Source organism: Chiloscyllium plagiosum, unplaced genomic scaffold, assembly GCF_037043375.1.
Source record: "Chiloscyllium plagiosum isolate Xiang-an unplaced genomic scaffold, Cpla_swu_hap1 HiC_scaffold_28, whole genome shotgun sequence".
NCBI classification, from domain to species: domain Eukaryota; kingdom Metazoa; phylum Chordata; class Chondrichthyes; order Orectolobiformes; family Hemiscylliidae; genus Chiloscyllium; species Chiloscyllium plagiosum.
Genome location: NW_028270166.1, coordinates 4,101,652 through 4,124,883, shown reverse-complemented (window position 1 = coordinate 4,124,883; position 23,232 = coordinate 4,101,652). Strand labels below are relative to the sequence as shown.

General features: G+C 45.7%; 1 protein-coding gene across 2 annotated transcripts in view; it reads left to right on the top strand.

Annotated features, from left to right (window-relative positions):
- LOC122565502 (small conductance calcium-activated potassium channel protein 2-like) overlaps nucleotides 1-23,232 on the top strand; it is a 107,910-nt gene that overhangs the window by 56,234 nt on the left and 28,444 nt on the right. For both annotated transcript variants that reach the window (XM_043721542.2, XM_087975911.1), the window contains exon 4: nucleotides 3,018-3,436. In XM_043721542.2, coding sequence (XP_043577477.2) covers nucleotides 3,018-3,436 — 419 coding nt within the window. The remainder of the gene's footprint in view (nucleotides 1-3,017; nucleotides 3,437-23,232) is intronic.

Below are 23,232 nucleotides of genomic sequence, written 5' to 3'. Positions count from 1 at the left end.
CTTCAGTCCAACTAGTCCATGCCGACCAGATATCCTACATAAATCTAGTTCCATTTGCCAGCACCTGACCTATATCCCTCTAAACTTTTCCTATTCATATACCCATCCACATGCCTTTTAAATGTTGCAAATCTACCATCCTCCACCACTCCCTCTGGCAGCTCATTCCGTACATGTACCACCCTCTGCATGAAAACGTTGCCCCCTAGGTCTCTTTTATTTCTTTCCCCTCTCACCCTAAACCTATGCCATTAGTTCTGGACTCCCCTACCCCAGAGAAAAGAGTTTGTCTGTTTATCTCATCCATGCCCCTCATGTTTTTTAAAACCTCTATAAGGTCATCTCTCAGACTCCGATGGTCCAGAGAAAACAGCCCCAGCTTATTCAGCCTCTCCCTATCGTTCAAACCTTCCCACTCTGGCACCTTATTCTTTTTTAGCTGCTGTGATATGGGAGCATTGCCCTCTTTAAACACACAATGGCTGAGGCAAAAGAATCAATATCTCCAAAGGTGGACAGCAGAAAATGGTCAGTAACTTGTGCAGAGTCTGGGATCTCACACAAAATAGCCCTCTCAGTCATTGACACCCCATGACAGATCTCCTGGGAGGTATAGGTACATGCAGGACAGGAGGCAGTGGCAAAAGGCACTATATAAATGCAATTTCTTCCTTTACAAATTTGTTCCTTTCACCTTAGCACTTGAGCTCCCCACATTTCCCCTTTCCTTGTTTGGCCCAATGAAGGGGCCTCCCATCTCAGTATTGATGACCAGCACTCCTTCAGTCTGGGTGACCTCCTGCCATTTACCAGGTTGCATGATGTGAGCACAGCCATCCTGTCCCCTACACTGCTCTGTTTCTATCACTGCAGCATGCTTCTTCCTGAAGGCAGTAACTGTCAAAGAATAAAGTCCTGGTTCCACTGATTGGATGAATCTTGGTCAAATGGCCATTGCTTTCCCTGTTTCACATCTTTTTTTCGAACAAATGAAACTGTTCAAAGAAAATTATGGATCAATGTCTTTTTAACTCAGTCAATTCTTTCTTGTGTGTGTACGTGTGGTTTTCTATAAGTATCTGTGGGTGTGTCCATGTCTCTTTCTATCTGTATGTGTTTCTATATCTGTTTGTGTGAATGTTTGGGTCTGTGTGTGTGTATGTCTGTTTGCTTCTGTGTGTGTTAATGTTTGTGTTTCTGTGTCTGTGTGTGTATGTCTGTGTGTGTGTGTGAGAGAAACCTGCAGTGATGTCCTGGAGGTTCCTATTTAATGGCTGGAGATTCCAGGTCACAGTCTCCTGGAGGGTTAGCAACTGAATACCCTATGCGTGACCCCCTCATTTTGCTGTTTGCAATGACTAGCTCTGTGTGTTTCTCAGTGCCTTCCATCATTGAGTTTAAATTTTCATAATTGACTGACAACAGTGAAAGAAGCTCCTCACAGCCAATCCTCATGTGGAACAGGGATGCTGTGTAACAGTGAAATCTCTTTCTCAACTGGCAGCACATTGTGCAGGGTGTCAGTGCCTGACACTGTGTTGGGAGCAGCATTAATATGGGCAATATGTGAGGGAAGCAGGGAGGGTGAGCTGTGGACATGGGCTGGTCCAGCAGACTCTAGAAGCAATTGTTAAACTATTGGCATTTTAAGAACTATGCCGGAGATTGTTAGATTCAGGAGCTTCTTGCATTCAGTGATCAGGCTGTTCACCACAATGAATAACTGAGAACACTGCTTGCAATTGAAAACAATGCTTATGAGTTTTAAATTCGGATCAGGAATTTCTCACAATGGCAGTGAAAGGGAATTGATTTATTGCTGCCTTGCCCAATTAGCAAGCTACTTCTGTGAGTTAGATTTGATCCCTGACTTCGGAAACTTTCCAGTGATAACTGATCCTGATTTCACTCTAACGGTATCAGGCAGGTTGTTGTCATTCTGAAATAAAATCAGCCATTGTGGTAACTCTCACTAAGGCAAGGTAGATGCTGCAGAGAGAGAAGCAGAGTTAGCAATTCAGGAATCTAACATTCTGTCATGGTTGGGTGTTGTGAGATCAGCCACAATCTTATTAAATGGCAGAACAGGGTCAAAGGGCTGAGTGGCCTTCTCTTTTTCCTGGTTTGAAAAAATGTTAAAGTCACCATAGTACTGCTGTCTCATTACAGGGAGGCAACTGGTAGTGAGTTAACTTGAGGGTCACCATGCCTTAAGTGAGGGGTGGGGGTGGGTTGAGAAGCTGGCCCCTTCCCAGTGACCTCAGCCAGTGCAGAAATTGAACCCATATGTTTAGCATTATTAACCAGCCATTCAGGCAAAGTGAGGTCTGCAGATGCTGGAGATCAGAGTCATGAGTGTGGGTCTGGAAAAGCACAGCAGGTCAGGCAGCATCTGAGGAGCAGGAGAGTCCACGTTTCAGGCATAAGTCCTTCATCAGGATGAAGGGCTTATGCTCGAAACATCGATTCTCCTGCTCCTTGGATGCTGCCTGGCCTGCTGTGCTTTTCCAACACCACACTCTCTACTCTAACCAGCCATTCAACCAACTGAGCAAACTGACCCCTGGTATTTGAAGTAGGTACAGAATCAGAGAAAAGGGAAGGATTGCAAAATGTTTAGTTTTGACAATTAATGACATTCCTCTCAAAGGCAGATCACAGACTGTTACCTTTTTCTGATCTGTTATCTTTTTTGATGATGAAAGGATTTGACTGGGTCAAGGGAAAGAAGCCATTTTGTTGGAAGGGTGAGGGACTTTAACATTTGGTCCAGCCGTTCAGGAGACAGTGCATTACTGTTCCACCAATAGGCTGCTGAGGTTGAGAGGAGGTAATTGAAAATGATAAAACAGAGACTTTTCTAGGGCAAGAGCTAATAAGAGGTTCAGAATGAAGGCAAAATAAAGATCAGCCATGATATATTTGAAAGGTAGATCATTCTCAAGGGGCTGAATGGCCTCCTCCTGTTCCTATGAGCCCCTTGGGCCTAACCCTGCCATCTCTTCCTTGCCTTCTAGCTCTTCATGGTTGACAATGGAGCTGACGATTGGAGAATAGCCATGACCTACGAAAGGATATTTTTCATCTGCCTGGAGTTGCTTGTGTGTGCGATTCACCCAATCCCTGGGCAGTACATCTTCACATGGACCGCACGTCTCGCCTTCACTTATACAACGTCAATGGCCAATGCAGACGTGGACATTATCCTCTCCATCCCCATGTTCCTCAGACTCTATCTGATTGCCAGGGTGATGTTGCTCCACAGTAAACTATTCACAGACGCCTCATCTCGAAGCATTGGAGCCCTCAACAAGATAAACTTCAATACTCGCTTTGTAATGAAGACTCTCATGACAATTTGCCCAGGGACCGTGCTCCTGGTCTTTAGTATCTCTTCGTGGATTATAGCTGCATGGACTGTGCGTGTGTGCGAAAGGTAAGGCAAGCCCGCAGTGTTTCATTCTTTTGACCATTACTCACCTCAGTGAGGCTTTTAGTAGGGGGCAGTAGGGGCAAGTAGAATTTGGGTTAAACCCATTTCCTTCCCTTGCAATGCCATTTTCACAATTCAACTCTTCAAGGATCTGCACTCAAAGGCCCTGCAGAAGGGTCTAACTAATCCTCTCTGCGTAAGAGACTACTGGCATTGCTGTGTCCACAGAACCCACCTTCTGTTACATACACTGAATTTAATGTTTATCGCTGTGAGTTTGGAACCTGCAATGGGGAACATTTCCAATTTTTAACACCCTAATAGTCAGAGGGAAATTGAGAAACAAACTTGTAAGGAGATCTTAGCTGTCTGTAAGAATAATAGGGTAGTTATGGTTGGGGATTTTAACTTTCCAAACATCGACTGGGACTGCCATAGTGTTTAAGGTTTAGATGGAGAGGAATTTCTTAAGTGTGTACAAGACAATTTTCTGATTCAGTATGTGGATGTATCTACTAGAGAAGGTGCAGAACGTGACCTACTCTTGGGAAATAAGGCAGGGCAGGTGACTGAGGTGTCAGTGGGGGAGCATTTTGGGGCCAGCGACCATAATTCTATTTGTTTTAAAATAGTGATGGAAAAGGATAGACCAGATCTAAAAGTTGAAGTTCTAAATTGGAGAAAGGCCAATTTTGACAGTATTAGGCAAGAACTTTTGAAAGCTGATTGGGGGCAGATGTTCGCAGGTAAAGGGACGACTGAGAAATAGGAAGCCTTCAGAAATGAGATAGCGCGAATCCAGAGAAAGTATATTCCTGTTAGGATGAAAGGAAAGGCTGGTAGGTATAGGGAATGCTGGATGACTAAAGAAATTGAGGGTTTGGTTAAGAAAAAGAAGGAAGCATATGTCAGGTATAGACAGGATAGATCGAGTGAATCCTTAGAAGAGTATAAAGGAAGTAGGAGTATACATAAGAGGGATATGAGATAGCTTTGGCAGATAGAATTAAGGAGAATCCAAAGGGTTTTTACAAATACATTAAAGACAAAAGAGTAACTAGGGAGAAAATAGGGCCCCTCAAAGATCAGCAAGGTGGCCTTTGTGTGGAGCCACAGAAAATGGGGGAGATACTAAATGAATATTTTGCATCAGTATTTACTGTGGAAAAGGATATGGAAGATATAGACTGTAGGGAAATAGATGGTGACATCTTGCAGAATGTCCATATTACAGAGAAGGAAGTGCTGGATGTCTTGAAACGGTTAAAGGTGGATAAATCCCCAGGACCTGATCAGGTGTACCCGAGAACTCTGTGGGAAACTAGAGAAATGATTGCTGGGCCTCTTGCTGAGATATTTGTATCATCGATAGTGACAGGTGAGGAGCCGGAAGACTGGAGGTTGGCTAGCGTGGTGCCACTGTTTAAGAAGGGCGGTAAGGACAAGCCAGGGAACTATAGAGCAGTGAGCCTGACCTCGGTGGTGGGCAAGTTGTTGGAGGGAATCCTGAGGGACAGGATGTACATGTATTTGGAAAGGCAAGGACTGATTCGGGATAGTCAACATGGCTTTGTGCGTGGGAAATCATGTCTCACAAACTTGATTGAGTTTTTTGAAGAAGTAACAAAGAAGATTGATGAGGGCAGAGCAGTAGATGTGATCTTTATGGACTTCAGTAAGGCGTTCGACAAGGTTCCCCATGGGAGAATGATTAGCAAGGTTAGATCTCATGGAATACAGGGAGAACTAGCCATTTGGATACAGAACTGGCTCAAAGGTAGAAGACAGAGGGTGGTGGTGGAGGGTTGTTTTTCAGACTGGAGGCCTGTGACCAGTGGAGTGCCACAAGGATCGGTGCTGGGCCCTCTACTTTTTGTCATTTATATAAATGATTTGGATGCGAGCATAAGAGGTACAGTTTGTAAGTTTGCAGATGACACCAAAATTGGAGGTGTAGTGGACAGCGAAGAAGGTTACCTCAGATTACAACAGGATCTGGACCAGATGGGCCAATGGGCTGAGAAGTGGCAGATGGAGTTTAATTCAGATAAATGTGAGGTGCTGCATTTTGGGAAAGCAAATCTTAGCAGGACTTATACACTTAATGGTAAGGTCCTAGGGAGTGTTGCTGAACAAAGAGACCTTGGAGTGCAGGTTTATAGCTCCTTGAAAGTGGAGTCACAGGTAGATAGGATAGTGAAGAAGGCATTTGGTATGCTTTCCTTTATTGGTCAGAGTATTGAGTACAGAAGTTGGGAGGTCATGTTGTGGCTGTATAAGACATTGGTTAGGCCACTGTTGGAATATTGCGTGCAATTCTGGTTTCCTTCCTATCAGAAAGATGTTGTGAAACTTGAAAGAGTTCAGAAAAGATTTACAAGGATGTTGCCAGGGTTGGAGGATTTGAGCTATGGGGAGAGGCTGAACAGGTTGGGGCTGTTTTCCCTGGAGCATCAGAGGCTGAGGGGTGACCTTGTAGAGGTTTACAAAATTATGAGGGGCATGGATAGGATAAACAGACAAGTTTTTTCCCTGGGGTTGGGGAGTCCAGAACTAGAGGTCATAGGTTAGGGTGAGAGGGGAAAGATATAAAAGAGACCTAAGAGGCAACTTTTTCACACAGAGGGTGGTATGTGTATGGAATGAGCTGCCAGAGGATCTGGTGGAGGCTGGTACAACTGCAACATTTAAGAGCATTTGGATGGGAATATGAATAGGAAGGATTTGAAGGGATATGGGCTGGGTGCTGGAAGGTGGGACTAGATTGGGTTGGGATATCTGGTCAGCATGGACAAGTTGGACCGAAGGGTCTGTTTCCATGCTGTACATCTCTATGACTCTATGAGTCTGTAACAGGTGAAAGTGCTCAGAGTAAAGCACTATCCCCGATTAAACACTCCCAGGACAGGAACAGCATAGTGTTAGATACAGCGTGAAGCTCCTTTAATACTGTCCCCCCATCAAATACTCCCAGGACAGGAACAGCATGAGGTTGGATACAGAGTAAAGTTCTCTCTACATTGTCCTGATTAAACACTCTCTGGAGAGGTGTGTGTTCATTATTGAGTTACCTGAGCAGGTATTTGGACAGCTGACCAATAGTGTCACTGAGTCAGGTTCTAAGGAATGTCTTAATAGAGTTTTCCAAGTCAGGACGGTGAGTGGCTTGGAAGGGAACTTGCAGGGGGTGGTGTTCCCAGATGTCTGTTGCTCTTGTCCTTCTGGATGGAAATGGTCGTGGGTTTGGAAATTGTTGTCAAAGGATCTTGGGTGAATTTCTGCAGTGCATCTTGTAGATGTCACGCATTTCTGCTATGGGGCATCAGTGTTGGAGAGAGTGGATGCTTTTGGATGTGATGCCAATCTATTGGGCTGTTTTGCCCTGGGTGGTGTTGAGCTTGTTGAGTGTTGTTGGAGCTGCACCCATCCAGGCAAGTAGGGAGTATTCCATTACACTCCCAAATTACACTTCCCCTGCAACCGCAGGACGTGCAAGACTTGCACCCACACCTCCCCCCTCACCTCCCTCCAAGGCCCCAAAGGAAACTTCCATAGCCGCCACAAATTCACCTGCACCTCCACACACATCATCTATTGCATCCTCTGCACCCGATGTGGCCTCCTCTATATTGGGGAGACAGGCCGCCTACTTGCGGAGCGTTTCAGAGAACACCTCTGGGACACCCAGACCAACCAACCCAACCACCCTGTGGCTCAACACTTCAACTCCCCCTCCCACTCCACCAAGGATATGCAGGTCTTTGGACTCCTCCATCGCCAGACCACAACAACACGACGGTTGGAGGAAGAGCACCTCATCGTCCGCCTAGGAACCCTCCAACCACAAGGAATGAACTCGGATTTCACCAGTATCCTCATTTCCCCTCCCCCCACCTTGTCTCAGTCAAATCCCTTGAACTCAGCACCGCCTTCCTAACCTGCAATCTTCTTCCTGACCTCTCCGCCCCCACCCCACTCTGACCTATCACCCTCACCTTGACCTCTTTCCACCTATCGCATTTCCAACGCCCCTCCCCCAAGTCCCTCCTCCCTACCTTTTATCTTAGCCTGCTGGACACACTTTCCTCATTCCTGAAGAAGGGCTTATGCCCGAAACGTCGATTCTCCTGTTCCCCGGATGCTGCCTGACCTGCTGTGCTTTTCCAGCAACACATTTTCAGCCACTCCCAAATTGTGCCTTGTAGATGGTGGATAGGTTTTGGGGAGTCAGAAGGTGAGCTATGCCGCAGAATTCCTTGTTGCTGACCTGCTGTTTATATGATTGAACTGAACCAGTCATATAAACCAGTTTCTAGTTCATGGTAATCTCCAGAATATTGATAGTGGGGGATGCAGTGATGCTAATGGCATTGATTTTCAAAGGGGGGATGGTAGTTTCTTATTGGAGATGATCTTGACCTGGCATTTGTGTGGCTTGAATGTTATTTGCCACTTTTCAGCCCAAACCTGAATATTGTCGTAGTCTTGCTGCACTTGAACAGACTGCTTCAGCAGCTGAGGATCACGAATGGTGTTGAACATTGTGCAATCATCATTGAATATCCCTACTTCTCACCTTACAATGGAGGGAATGTCATTTGTGAAGCACACAATACTCTACTGCAGCCTCACCAAGACTCAATGCATTTGCAGTGAGACAGCTTCACTCCTGTACTCAAACCCCCCTGAACTGAATAACAACATTCTGCTTGCCTTCCTCATTGCTTGCTGCACATTTAATGCCTCCCAATCAAGAACACCCACACAGAGGGTGGTTCGTTTGTGGAATGAACTACCAGAGAAAGTGGTAGATGCAGATACAATTCCAATATTTAAAAGATTTTTGGACAGGTACATGAAAAAGAAAGGTTTAGAGGGATATGGGCCAAATACAGGTAAGTGGGACTAGTTTAGTTCGGAAATTTAGTCAACATGGACAAGTTGGACTGAAGGGTCTGCTTCTATGAATCTATGACTCAGATCCTTTTGGACTCCTGCACATTCTAACCTCTTATATCAGAAATATTTTCTCTATTCTTTGAAAGTGGAGCCCCAGGTTTATAGGATAGTGAAGAAGGTGTTTGGTATGCTTGCCTTTATTGGTCACTGCATTGAATATAAGAGTTGGGAGGTCATGTTGAGGAAGTATAGGACATTGGTTAGGCCACTGTTGGAATATTGCATGCAGTTCTGGTCCCCCTCTTATCGGAAGGATGTTGTGAACCTTGAAAGAGTTCAGAAAAGATTTACAAGGAATTTGCCAGGGTTGGAGGATTTGAGCTCTAGTGACAGGCTGAATAGGCTGGGGCTGTTTTCCCTGGAGCGTCGGAGGCTGAGGGGTGACCTTACAGAGGTTTATAAAATAATGAGGGGCATGGATAGGGTGAATAGCCAATGATCCAGCTTTTTTTTACTCCTTTCTGCTTTCTGTCTATTAACAAATTCTCAAAACTGTCTTTGCATTTTCCTCCCAATCCCATGTGCGCTAATGTTATTGACTAACCTCCTGTGTGGGATCTAATTAAAAGCCTTCTGAAAATGCCAGCACGCCACATCCACTGGTTCACCTTTGCCTCTGCTACAAGTAACATCAAACTCCAAAAAACATTGTCAAATATGACTTCCCTCCCATAAACTTTCTTTGATATTTTCTGTTCTCCATTGTAAATTCTCCTGTCTCACATTTTGCTAATTATTTCCTTTTAACAAACTGACAGAAGCTTTTACAGTCCACTTTGATGCAGCCCATTAGGTTGCTGTTGTCTTTTCCTGATCCTCCTTTGTTGGTGCAAATTGCTCCCAATCCTCAGGCTCACCACGATTCTGGCATTCTTATACACCATTACTGATTAACTTTTTTGTTAACCCTGGGTGATTCATCTTTCTCTTTTGGGGAAATTTAAATCAATTGCAGACCTTGTTGTATTCCTGCATAGAATCTGAAATGAAAGCAGAGAACCCTGAAAGAATTCAGCGGGTCAGGTGGCAACAGAGGAGAGAAAAGAAAGCTTCTCTTTTATTGGAACCAATCTTCATGTGGTTAAAGGTCTAAAACATTAAGTTTTGTTTTCTTTCTGCACACCTCTGCTGAGTATTTCAAGCATTTTCTCTGAAGTGATTAAACTCGAGAGATGCTGAAGAAGCCAGAATTCCCCAATATTGGAAGATTATGGGATGGAGAAGGTATGGCATTAGGGAAAAATGAGGCTGTGAAAAGATTTGAAAATGAGGATAAGCATTCTAAGATCAGTGAGTAACTTCACTGGGAGCCAGTGTAGGTCTGTGATCACAGGTGAGTGAGAGGTTTCAGCTCCTGGTGTGAGTTGGAACACAGACTTCCTCAGGGATATGGAGGGTGGAATAGAACATAGAACATAGAACATAGAAGAATACAGCGCAGTACAGGCCCTTTGGCCCTCGATGTTGCGCCGATCCAACCCCACCTAACCTATACTAACCCACTATCCTCCATATACCTATCCAATGCCCATAAAGAGGGAGAGTCCACCACTGCTACTGGCAGGGCATTCCATGAACTTACGACTCGCTGAGTGAAGAACCTACCCCTAACTTCAGTCCTATATCTACCCCCCCTTAATTTAAAGCTATGCCCCCTTGTAATACCCGACTCCATACGCGGGAAAAGGTTCACACTGTCAACCCTATCTAACCCCCTAATCATCTTGTACACCTCAATCAAGTCACCCCTAAACCTTCTTTTCTCTAATGAAAACAGCCCCAAGTGTCTCAGTCTTTCCTCATACGATCTTCCTTCCATACCAGGCGACATCCTGGTAAACCTCCTCTGCACCCGTTCCAGTGCCTCCACATCCTTCCTATAGTATGGCGACCAAAACTGCACACAATATTCCAGATGCGGCCGCACCAGAGTCTTATACAACTGCATCATGACCTCAGGACTCCGGAACTCAATTCCTCTACCAATAAAAGCCAGTACGCCATATGCCTTCCTCACCGCACTATTTACCTGGGTGGCAACTTTCAGAGATCTGTGTACATGGACACCAAGATCCCTCTGCTCATCCACACTACCAAGTATCCGACCATTAGCCCAGTACCCCATCTTTTTGTTATTCTTCCCAAAGTGAATCACCTCACACTTAGCTACATTGAATGTGACAGGCCAGCCAGGAATTTTGGAATATTCAAATCTGGAGGTGACAGTTAGCTTTCCTGCTAATTTATTTTTTTGTCTGCGTGGACCTGAGTGGTTCTTTCGCAGATCTCCAGTGTGGTATGTCACAGCTTAGAGGGGTCATCCATGAGAATGGCATAGATGAAGACTTTCACAGCAGATGAGCTGAGGCAAAGTTGAAATGATTTCATGATGTGGAACTGGGTGGTTAGGGTGATGGTGCAGATACACAATAGAAATCTCAGCTCAGGGTCAGGTTTGGCAATGAGGATAGGTAGTGTCTGATTAAAATGCATTGACAGGTTTGGAGGAAGGTGATGAAATCAGTGGCCACGGAGCAGAAGTGGTGCTGGGAGTAGAAACAATGATTTCAGACCCCACAATTCCCCCAACACCATTCCAAGCTAGAGGACAGTGGAGAAGTCATGACGGAGGTTGGTGTCAGGCCCCGTGTGAGAGGCTGCAGGCTGATTGAGGAGACATTGCTTTTTGGCAAAGTCACGCAGAGTATCCTTTGTAATTGGTGCAGGCAGTAATACTGGGGCAGGAATGCTAATCTGATTGGAAAGATGGATTTGTATGGAAGGTGAAATTTGGGAGGTGGCAATTCATTCAAGGAGCTTGGGATGGGAAGGGAGATTGGAATTGGGACTTCTCATCAGGACTGTGGGGGACAAGGTTGCTTTTTTTTAAATTGATGGTGGAAGAAAAGTGGTCTTGCCAAAATCCATTGGTATTCCAGAGGTTAAAATAAAACAGAAAAATAATCGTCATGACAGTCTCAAAAAAAAACTTCAGAGGAGTATAAAATATACAGTGTGAAGTGAAAAAATAAATTAGGAAAGAAAGGATACAAAAAATATATCCAGTCAAATTAAGGAAAATCCAGAGATGTTTTATCTGTATATTGAAAGCAAGAGAATAGCCAGGAAAGGGTTGGTCCTACAGAGATATCCGGGTAACTTGTGTGTAGGCACCGAAGATTAGAGCAGGGTTCTTGATAGTTATTTTATCTCTGTCTTTATCAAAGAGAGGGATGGTGAGGACAGTGTGAAATATTAGATTAAAAAAAAAACATAAATCACTAAAGGGATTGACATTGTTTGAGGTGAATAAGTCACCAGGGTCAGATAGATTGTATCTGAGACTTACAGGAGGCCAAGAGGTAATAGCAGATATTCTGAGGATCATTTTCCAACTGTCGCTAAAGACAAGTGAAGTACCAGGGAGGCTTGCGAATGTCGCACCATTATTCAAAAAGGATGCGAGGGATAAGCCAAATAATTATACTCCACCAGTAGGTCTTTTTGATGGGCAAATTACTGGAATCAATATTTAGCGAGAGGATTAACTATTATTTAGAGAAATGTAGATTTATAAGGGGAACTTGGCATGATTTTGTTAAGGATAGGTCATGTCTGTCTTGTTTAAAAAAAATCCTATTAAGTAATAAGAACGATTGATGAGGATGATGCAGTGGATGTTATTAACCTGGAGTTCAATAAGGCATTTGACAACATTCCCATGGCAGACTGGTCAGAAAAAAAATGGGATGCAGGAAATTGTGGCAAGTTGGATCCGAAACTGGCTCGGTGACAGGAAATAAGAGATATTGGCTGATGGATGTTTTGCAAATGGGAAACTGTTTCTGTAGCTGTTTGTGGTATATATTAATGATTTAGATTTTAAGTGTGGGAGGCATGATCAGGAAATTTGAAGACAACACATAAATTGCCTGGTAGTTGATAGTGAAGAGAATGGCTGTTGACTGTAGGAAGATATCAGTAGTTTGCTTGAGTGGGTGGAAAACTGGAGGATAGAGTCTAACCTGGAGAAGGAGTAAGTAATGTGTTTTTGGAAGGTAAACAAAGTAAGGGAATACACAATCAATGGAGGGGTATTGAGAAAGCCTACAGAAAGTGGGACTCCTTGGAGTGAGCATCCACAAGTCCCTGAAGATGCCAGGACAGGGAGATATGGTGGTAAAGAAGGCATTTGGGATACTTTCCTTTATTGGGTGATATAATGCTGGAACAATACAAGACAGTGGGTTGGCCACAGCTGGAAGACTGTGCACAGTCTGGTCATCACATTTCAGGAAGGACACACTTACTGTGGAGATGGTACAAAAGAAATCAAGAATGTTATCTGCACATGAAAATTGCAGGTATGGGGAAAGAGTGGATAGGCTGGGGTTATTTTCCTTACAACAGAGCGACTTAATTGAGTAGTCTCAAATAAGGAGGGGTCTGGAGAATGGGAGTAGGAAAACAGGGACCCAGGTTCAATACCAGCCTCAGGTCACTGTCTATGTAGAGTTTGTACATTCACCCTGTGTCTGCATGAGTTTTTCTGGGTGCTCTGGTTTCCTCCCATAGTCCAAAGATGTGCTGGTTGGGTGGCTCGGCCATGCTAAATTGCCCATAGCATGCAGGTTACGTGGATTAGCCATTGAAATGCAGGGTTATAGGGATGGTGTGAAATTGGGTGGAATGCTTTTGTAGGCTCAGTGTGGACTCGATGGGCCAAATGGCCTGCTTCCACACTGTCTGGATTCTATCTTCAAATAATTCAAAGGTAGATAAAGAGAAACAAGGGCAACTGGGAATAAGCAATAAATATTGGCCTTGTCAGTGACGCCCACTCAAGGAAGAATTAATAAATTTTAAGAGCAATTGATGTAATAATGAAAGATGAAATTTCGAGTCAGTCATTATTAAGCTGAGAACACGGATTGAAGGTGATTAGCAAAAGAATCAGGAGAAGCACAAGGGGAGGAGGTTTTACACAGTGAGATAATCGGTCTGGAATGCTTGGCTTGAAAGGCTGATGGAAGCAGTATTAGTAATAACTTGCTGAAGGGATTTGGTTAGATATTTGAAGGCAGAAAGATTTGTAGGGCTAGGAAAGGATAGGGCAATGGGACTAGTTAGCTGGCTCTTTCAGAGAGCTGGCACGGGCGTGAGTGATGGCCTTGTATGTTGTAACCCTCTGAGTTGGGCATCGATGTTTACATTGTCATACTGTTCAGTGATAATTCAGCATTGACTATGGGTTTGAATTCAAGTGACAATATTGGAAAGTATTGAGCTGCAGTTGGGTATAACTTGAAAATTCCAGATCAAGAGAGAAATCAGAGTTGATGTTTTGATCAAGTAACCCTTCCTCAGACTCTTCACAAATGAAGAAGGGTCATTCGACCTGAAACATTAACTCTGATTTCTCTCCACAGATGCTACCAGACCTGCTGAGCTTTTCCAACAACTTCTGTTTTTGTTTCTGATTTACTACAGCACCCACATTTTGTTTTGTTTTTAATTCCAGATCAATCCTGTCCTTTGTCAGTGATATGTTCATGGTGTACAGGTTTTTTGACCTATTTCTCTCTATCACGGTGAATCTCAGGCAAAGGCAGAGGTTCACAGTGTAGGATATCAGCAAACAATAGGGAATGTAGGATAAATCAAGGAGCATTTTTTAAAAGACATAGGAGAGTGATAAAGAGACATATTGTAAGAAAGCAAAGATTCACCGACTCACTTAGTTCACTTCAAACTAACATGGGGCTATGTTTCTCCTCACTTTGTGAGCAAAGCACTAAGAGAGTCTGGGAATTATGTACACTCGTGTGAAAACATCAACTCAGTAGTTTGCTCATTCTCTATGTTTACAAGCTGTCCTTCACACTGCCATTCAAACCATCTGCGTCACAGACTTCAGATACAAGGGGCATCACTGCAATATGTCCTCAAAGTCACTCACTATCGTGACTTGGTCAGAAGTCACATGACACCAGGTTTTGGTCCGACAGGTTTATTTGAAATCACAAGCTTTCGGAGCGCTGACCCTTTGTCAGATTGTGAAGGAGCAGCCCTGCAAAAGCTTGTGATTTCAAATAAACCTGTTGGACTATAACCTGGTTCATGTGACTTCTGACTTTGCCCATACCAGTCCAACACCGGCACCTCCACATCATCCTGAATTGGGAATATATTGCTGTTCCTTCAGTGTTCCTGGTTCAAAATCCTGGAATTCCCTCTCTTACAGCATTGTGACTGGCCTGACAGCTCATGGTATGCGGCTGTTCAAGAAGGCAGCTTATCCCCACCTTCTCAAGGGCAATTAGGGATGGGCATTAAACGTTGGCCCAGCCAATGACACCCAGATCCTGTAAATGAAGAAATTTGGAGAAACGGTCGAGGAGTAATTAAATGAGAGATTTTGGTTACTTATCATACACAAGGATTTCATGAGGACAGCCTTTGTTCCGATGATAGCACCCTTAACCCTCAATATCCTTGGACTGGGGGAGGGTAGTGATAGAGGCTCGGTTCCTTCCCCTTGATATCTGTGCTAGAAAGAGCAAACGTTGGAGGAAGGCATCGATTTCTCTGTTTTGACTCTCTGCAGTGGTCATGTTGACAATAAGAAAAGTCAGTACAATTTTGACACTCTTTTCACATGATAGAATCATTCAGAATCCACTTGATGATGTTCAGTCAATCGAAGGAAACTGTGTTAGCTTTTTGTGTTCACTGTGGTGCTGAGTTAAAAAAGCTAAATGCCAAGAAAGGAAATCAAAGGAGGGGTGAAGACCAAATCAGAACCTAATTATTGAGAAAATAATAGGTTCCTTTTCTGAGAAAACTATAGCATTGCTGATTAGCCAAGCAACTCTCTGAAGCAAAACGCCAGAATGCTGCCCTATCCACACAGAGCCATTAAAGATAGACATTTAGCACAGCATGCTGCAACTATTGACTACAGCATGGAGCTTCTGCTCAGAGCACACTTGCTCAGCATTCTCATATCTAAACCAAAACATGCTGGGCTCTGTGACGCCAACACAGGATCTTCCAAGATGTCTGTTGACAGTGATAGATATGGCCACCATTGTCATAGAATGACAATCCTATGCCCACCTGTACTGTACCCCAGTGTTATACAGTGACAGACCTGGCCCCACCTGTACTGTATCCCAGTATTATAGTGACAAACCTGGCCCCGCCAGTACGGTACCCCAGTGTTATACAGTGACAGACCTGGCCCAACCTGTACTGTACCCCAGCGTTATACAGTGACAGATCCGGCCCCACCTGTACTATACCCCAGTGTGATACAGTGATAGACCGGGCCCCACCTGTACTGTACCCCAGTGTTATACAGTGATAGACATGTCCCCACCAGTAATGTACTCCAATGTTATACAGTGACAGACCTGTCCCCAGCAGTACTGTACCCTAGTGTTATACAGTGATAGACATGTCCCCACCAGTAACGTACTCCAATGTTATACAGTGACAGACCGGTCCCCAGCAGTACTGTACCCCAGTGTTATACAGTGACAGACCTGACCAACCGGTACTGTACCCCTGTGTTTTACATTGACAGACCTGTCCCCACCAGAATGTACACCAGTATTATACAGTGACAGACCTGTACCCACCAGTACTGTACCCCCGTGTTATACAGTGACAGACCTGTCCCCACCAGTACTCTACCCCAGTATTATACAGTGACAGACCTGTCCCCAGCAGTACTGTACCCCAGTGTTATACAGTGACAGACCTGTCCCCACCGGTACTGTACCCCTGTGTTTTACATTGACAGACCTGTCCCCACCAGAACTGTACCCCAGTGTTATACAGTGACAGACCTGTACCCACCAGTACTGTATCCCCGTGTTATACAGTGACAGACCTGTCCCCACCAGTACTGTACCCCAGTATTATACAGTGACAGACCTGTCCCCACTAATACTGTACCCAAGTGTTAAACAGCGACAGACCCGACCCCACCAGTACAGTACCCTGGTGTCAGTGACAGACCTGTCCCCATCAGTACTGTACCCCAGTGCTATACAGCGACAGACCTGTCCCCACCAGTACTGTACCCCAGTATTATACAGTGACACACCTGTCCCCACTAATACCGTACCCCAGTGTTATACAGTGACAGACCCGACCCCAGCAGTACTGTACCCCAGTATTATACAATGACAGACTTGTCCCCACCAGTACTGTCCGCCAGTATTATACAGTGAAAGACCTGTCCCCACCAGTATTGTCCCCAGTGTTATACAGTTGCAGACCTGTCCCCAGCAGTACTGTACTCCAGTGTTTAACAGTGATAGACATGTCCCCACCAGTAATGTAACCCAGTGTTAAAACAGACCTGTCCCCACCAATACAGTACCCCAGTGTTATACAGGAACAGACCTGTCCCCACCAGTACTATACCCCAGTGTTATATACTGACAGACCTGTCTTCACCAGTACTGTACCAAAGTGTTATACAGTGACAGACCTGTCCCCACCAGTACTGTATCCCAGTGTTGTACAGTGACAGACCTATCCCACCACGTTTGTACCCCAGTGTTATACAGTGACAGACCTGTCCCCACCAGTACTGTACCCCAGTGTTACACAGGGACAGACCTGTTCCCACCAGTACTCTACCCTGGTGTTATACAGTGACAGACCTGTCCCCAGCAGTACTGTACCCCAGTGTTACACAGGGACAGACCTGTTCCCATTAGCACTGTATCCCAGTGTTATACAGTGACAGACCTGTCCCCAGCAGTACTGTACTCCAGTGTTTAACAGTGATAGACATGTCCCCACCAGTAATGTACTACAGTGTTATACAGTGACAGATCTATCCCCAGCAGTACTGTACCCCAGTGTGATACAGTGACAGACCTGACCCACTGGTACTGTACCCCAGTGTTTTACATTGACAGACCTGTCCCCACCAGAACTGTACACCAGTATTATACAGTGACAGACCTGTCCTCACGAGTACTGTACCACAGTGTTGTACAGTAGCAGACCTGTCCACACCAGTACTGTACCCCAGTGTTATACAGTGACAGACCCGACCCCAGCAGTACAGTAGCTTGGCGTCATACAGTGACAGACCTGTCTTCACCAGTACCGTACCTCAGTGTTATACAGGGACAATCCTGTCCCCACCAGTACCGTAGCTCAGCGTTATACAGTAACACACCTATCCCACCAGTACTGTATCCCAGTGTTATACAGTGACAGACCTGTCCCCACCAGTACTATCCCCCAGTGTTATACAGTGATAGACATGTCCGCACCGTAATGTACTCCAATGTTATACAGTGACAGACCTGTCCCCAGCAGTACTGTACCCCAGTGTTATACAGTGACAGACCTGTACCCACCAGTACTGTACCCCAGTGTTACACAGTGACAGACCTGTCCCCACCAGTACTGTACCCCAGTATTATACAGTGACAGACCTGTCCCCACTAATACTGTACCCCAGTGTTATACAGTGACAGACCCGACCCCACCAGTACAGTACTCCGGTGTCATACAGTGACAGACCTGTTCCCATCAGTACTGTATCCCAGTGTTGTACAACGACAGACCTGTCCCCACCAGTACTGTACCCCAGTATTATACAGTGACACACCTGTCCCCACTAATACTGTACCCCAGTATTATACAGTGACAGACCTGACCCCAGCAGTACTGTACCCCAGTGTTATACAGTGACAGACATGTCCCCACCAGTACTGTACCCCAGTATTATACAGTGACAGACCTGTCCCCACTAATACTGTACCCCAGTGTTATACAGTGACAGACCCGACCCCACCAGTACAGTACTCCGGTGTCATACAGTGACAGACCTGTTCCCATCAGTACTGTAGCCCAGTGTTATACAACGACAGACCTGTCCCCACCAGTACTGTACCCCAGTATTATACAGTGACACACCTGTCCCCACTAATACTGTACCCCAGTGTTATACAGTGACAGACCTGACCACAGCAGTACTGTACCCCAGTGTTATACAGTGACAGACTTGTCCCCACCAGTACTGTCCGCCAGTGTTATACAGTGACAGACCTGTCCCCACCAGTACTGTCCCCAGTGTTATACAATTGCAGACCTGTCCCCACCAGTACTGTACCCCAGTGTTATATACTGACAGACCTGTCCTCTCCAGTACTGTACCACAGTGTTATACAGTGACAGACCTGTCCCCACCAGTACTGTATCCCAGTGTTATACAGTGACAGACCTGTCCCCAGCAGTACTGTACTCCAGTGTTTAACAGTGATAGACGTGTCACCACCAGTAATGTACTCCAATGTTATACAGTGACAGATCTGTCCCCAGCCGTACTGTACTCCAGTGTTTTACATTGACAGACCTGTCCCCACCAGAACTGTAAACCAATGTTATACAGTGATAGACCTGTCCCCACCAATACTGTACCCCAGTGTTATACAGTGACAGACCTGTCCTTACCAGTACTGTACCACAGTGATATACAGTGACAGACCTGTCCCCATCAGTACTGTACCCCAGTGTTTAACAGTGATAGACATGTCCCCACCAGTAATGCACTCCAATGTTATACTGTGACACATCTGTCCCCACCAGTAATGTACTCCAATGTTATACTGTGACAGATCTGTCCCCAGCAGTACTGTACCCCAGTGTTATACAGTGATAGACCCGACCCCAGGAGTACACTATCTTGGTGTCATACAGTGACAGACCTGTCCCCACCAGTACTGTACCCCAGTGATAAACAGTGACAGACCTGTCCCCACCAGTACTGTACCCCAGTGTTATACAGGGACAGACCTGTCCCCAGCAGTACTGTACTCCTGTGTTTAACAGTGATAGACAAGTCCCCACCAGTAATGTACTCCAATGTTATACAGTGACAGATCTGTCCCCAGCAGTACTATACCCCAGTGTTTCACATTGACAGACCTGTCCCCACCAGAACTGTACACCAATGTTATACAGTGATAGACCTGTCCACACCAGTACTGTACCCCAGTGTTATACAGTGACAGACCTGTCCTCACCAGTACTGTACCACAGTGATGTACAGTGACAGACCTGTCCCCACCAGTACTGTACCCCAGTGTTATACAGTGACAGACCTGTCCCCACCAATACAGTACCCCAGTGTTATACAGGAACAGATCTGTCCCCACCAGTACTGTACCCCAGTGTTATATACTGACATACCTGTCCTCTCCAGTACTGTACCCCAGTATTATACAGTGACAGACCTGTCCCCACCAGTACTGTACCCCAGTGTTATATACTGACATACCTGTCCTCTCCAGTACTGTACCCCAGTATTATACAGTGACAGACCTGTCCCCACCAATACAGTATCCCAGTGTTATACAGGAACAGATCTGTCCCCACCAGTACTGTACCCCAGTGTTATACAGTGACAGACCCGACCCCACCAGTACAGTACTCTGGTGTCATACAGTGACAGACCTGTTACCATCAGTACTGTACCCCAGTGTTATACAACGACAGACCTGTCCCCACCAGTACTGTACCCCAGTATTATACAGTGACACACCTGTCCCCACTAATACTGTACCCCAGTATTATACAGTGACAGACCTGACCCCAGCAGTACTGTACTCCAGTGTTATACAGTGACAGACTTGTCCCCACCAGTACTGTCCGCCAGTGTTATACAGTAACAGACCTGTCCCCACCAGTACTGTACCCCAGTGTTATAGAGTGACAGACCTGTCCCCAGCAGTACTGTACTCCAGTGTTTAACAGTGATAGACGTGTCACCACCAGTAATGTACTCCAATGTTACACAGGAACAGATCTGTCCCCACCAGTACTGTACCCCAGTGTTAAATACTGACAGACCTGTCCTCTCCAGTACTGTACCACAGTGTTATACAGTGACAGACCTGTCCCCATCAGTACTGTATCCCAGTGTTATACAGTGACAGACCTGTCCCCAGCAGTACTGTACTCCAGTGTTTAACAGTGATAGACGTGTCACCACCAGTAATGTACTCCAATGTTATACAGTGACAGATCTGTCCCCAGCAGTACTGTACCCCAGTGTTATACAGTGACAGACCTGTCCTCACCAGTACTGTACCACAGTGATGTACAGTGACAGACCTGTCCCCACCAGTACTGTATCCCAGTGTTATACAGTGACAGACCTGTCCCCACCAGTACTGTCCCCAGTGTTATACAGTTGCAGACCTGTCCCCAGCAGTACTGTACCCCAGTGTTATAGAGTGATCGACATGTCCCCACCAGTACTGTACCCCAGTATTATACAGTGACAGACCTGTCCCCACCAATACAGTACCCCAGTGTTATACAGGAACAGATCTGTCCCCACCAGTACTGTACCCCAGTGTTGTATACTGACAGACCTGTCCTCTCCAGTATTGTACCACAGTATTATACAGTGACAGACCTGTCCCCACTAATACTGTACCCCAGTGTAATACAGTGACAGACCTGTCCCCACCAATACAGTACCCCAGTGTTATACAGGAACAGATCTGTCCCCACCAGTACTGTACCCCAGTGTTATATACTGACAGACCTGTCCTCTCCAGTACTGTACCACAGTGTTATACAGTGACAGACCTGTCCCCATCAGTACTGTATCCCAGTGTCATACATTGACAGACTATACCCCAGCAGTACTGTACTCCAGTGTTTAACAGTGATAGACGTGTCACCACCAGTAATGTACTCCCATGTTATACAGTGACAGATCTGTCCCCAGCAGTACTGTACCCCAGTGTTTTACATTGACAGACCTGTCCCCACCAGAACTGTACACCAATGTTATACAGTGATAGACCTGTCCCCACCAATACTGTATCCCAGTGTTATACAGTGACAGACCTGTCCCCAGCAGTACTGTACCCCAGTGTTATACAGTGACAGACCTGTCCTTACCAGTACTGTACCACAGTGATATACAGTGACAGACCTGTCCCCATCAGTACTGTACCCCAGTGTTTAACAGTGATAGACATGTCCCCGCCAGTAATGTACTCCAATGTTATACTGTGACAGATCTGTCCCCAGCAGTACTGTACCCCAGTGTTATACAGTGATAGACCCGACCCCAGGAGTACACTATCTTGGTGTCATACAGTGGCAGACCTGTCCCCACCAGTACTGTACCCCAGTGATATACAGTGACAGACCTGTCCCCACCAGTACTGTACCCCAGTGTTATACAGGGACAGACCTGTCCCCAGCAGTACTGTACTCCTGTGTTTAACAGTGATAGACATGTCCCCACCAGTAATGTACTCCAATGTTATACAGTGACAGATCTGTCCCCACCAGTACTGTACCCCAGTGTTACACAGGGACAGACCTGTTCCCACCAGTACTCTACCCTGGTGTTATACAGTGACAGATCTGTCCCCAGCAGTACTGTACCCCAGTGTTTTACATTGACAGACCTGTCCCCACCAGAACTGTACACCAATGTTATACAGTGATAGACCTGTCCCCACCAGTACTGTACCCCAGTGTTACACAGGGACAGACCTGTTCCCACCAGTACTCTACCCTGGTGTTATACAGTGACAGATCTGTCCCCAGCAGTACTGTACCCCAGTGTTTTACATTGACAGACCTGTCCCCACCAGAACTGTACACCAATGTTATCCAGTGATAGACCTGTCCCCACCAGTACTGTACCCCAGTGTTATACAGTGACAGACCTGTCCTCACCAGTACTGTACCACAATGATGTACAGTGACAGACCTGTCCCCACCAGTACTGTACCCCAGTGTTATATAGTGACAGACCTGTCCCCACCAGTACTGTACCCCAGTGTTATACAGTGACAGACCTGTCCCCACCAGTACTGTACCCCAGTATTATACAGTGACAGACCTGTCCCCACCAGTACAGTACCCCAGTGTTATACAGTAACAGATCTGTCCCCATCAGTACTGTACCCCAGTGATATATACTGACAGACCTGTCCTCTCCCGTACTGTACCACAGTATTATACAGTGACAGACCTGTCCCCACTAATACTGTACCCCAGTGTAATACAGTGACAGACCTGTCCCCACCAATACAGTACCCCAGTGTTATACAGGAACAGATCTGTCCCCACCAGTACTGTACCCCAGTGTTATATACTGACAGACCTGTCCTCTCCAGTACTGTACCACAGTGTTATACAGTGACAGACCTGTCCCCACCAGTACTGTATCCCAGTGTTATACAGTGACAGACCTGTCCCCAGCAGTACTGTACTCCAGTGTTTAACAGTGACAGACGTGTCACCACCAGTAATGTACTCCAATGTTATACAGTGACAGATCTGTCCCCAGCCGTACTGTACCCCAGTGTTTTACATTGACAGACCTGTCCCCACCAGAACTGTACACCAATGTTATACAGTGATAGACCTGTCCCCACCAATACTGTACCCCAGTGTTATACAGTGACAGACCTGTCCCCACCAGTACTGTACCCCAGTGTTATACAGTGACAGACCTGTCCCCACCAATACTGTACCCCAGTGTTATACAGTGACAGACCTGTCCTTACCAGTACTGTACCACAGTGATATACAGTGACAGACCTGTCCCCATCAGTACTGTACCCCAGTGTTTAACAGTGATAGACATGTCCCCACCAGTAATGTACTCCAATGTTATACAGTGACAGATCTGTCCCCAGCAGTACTGTACCCCAGTGTTTTACATTGACAGACCTGTCCCCACCAGAACTGTACACCAGTGTTATACAGTGATAGACCTGTCCCCACCAGTACTGTACCCCAGTGTTATACAGTGACAGACCTGTCCT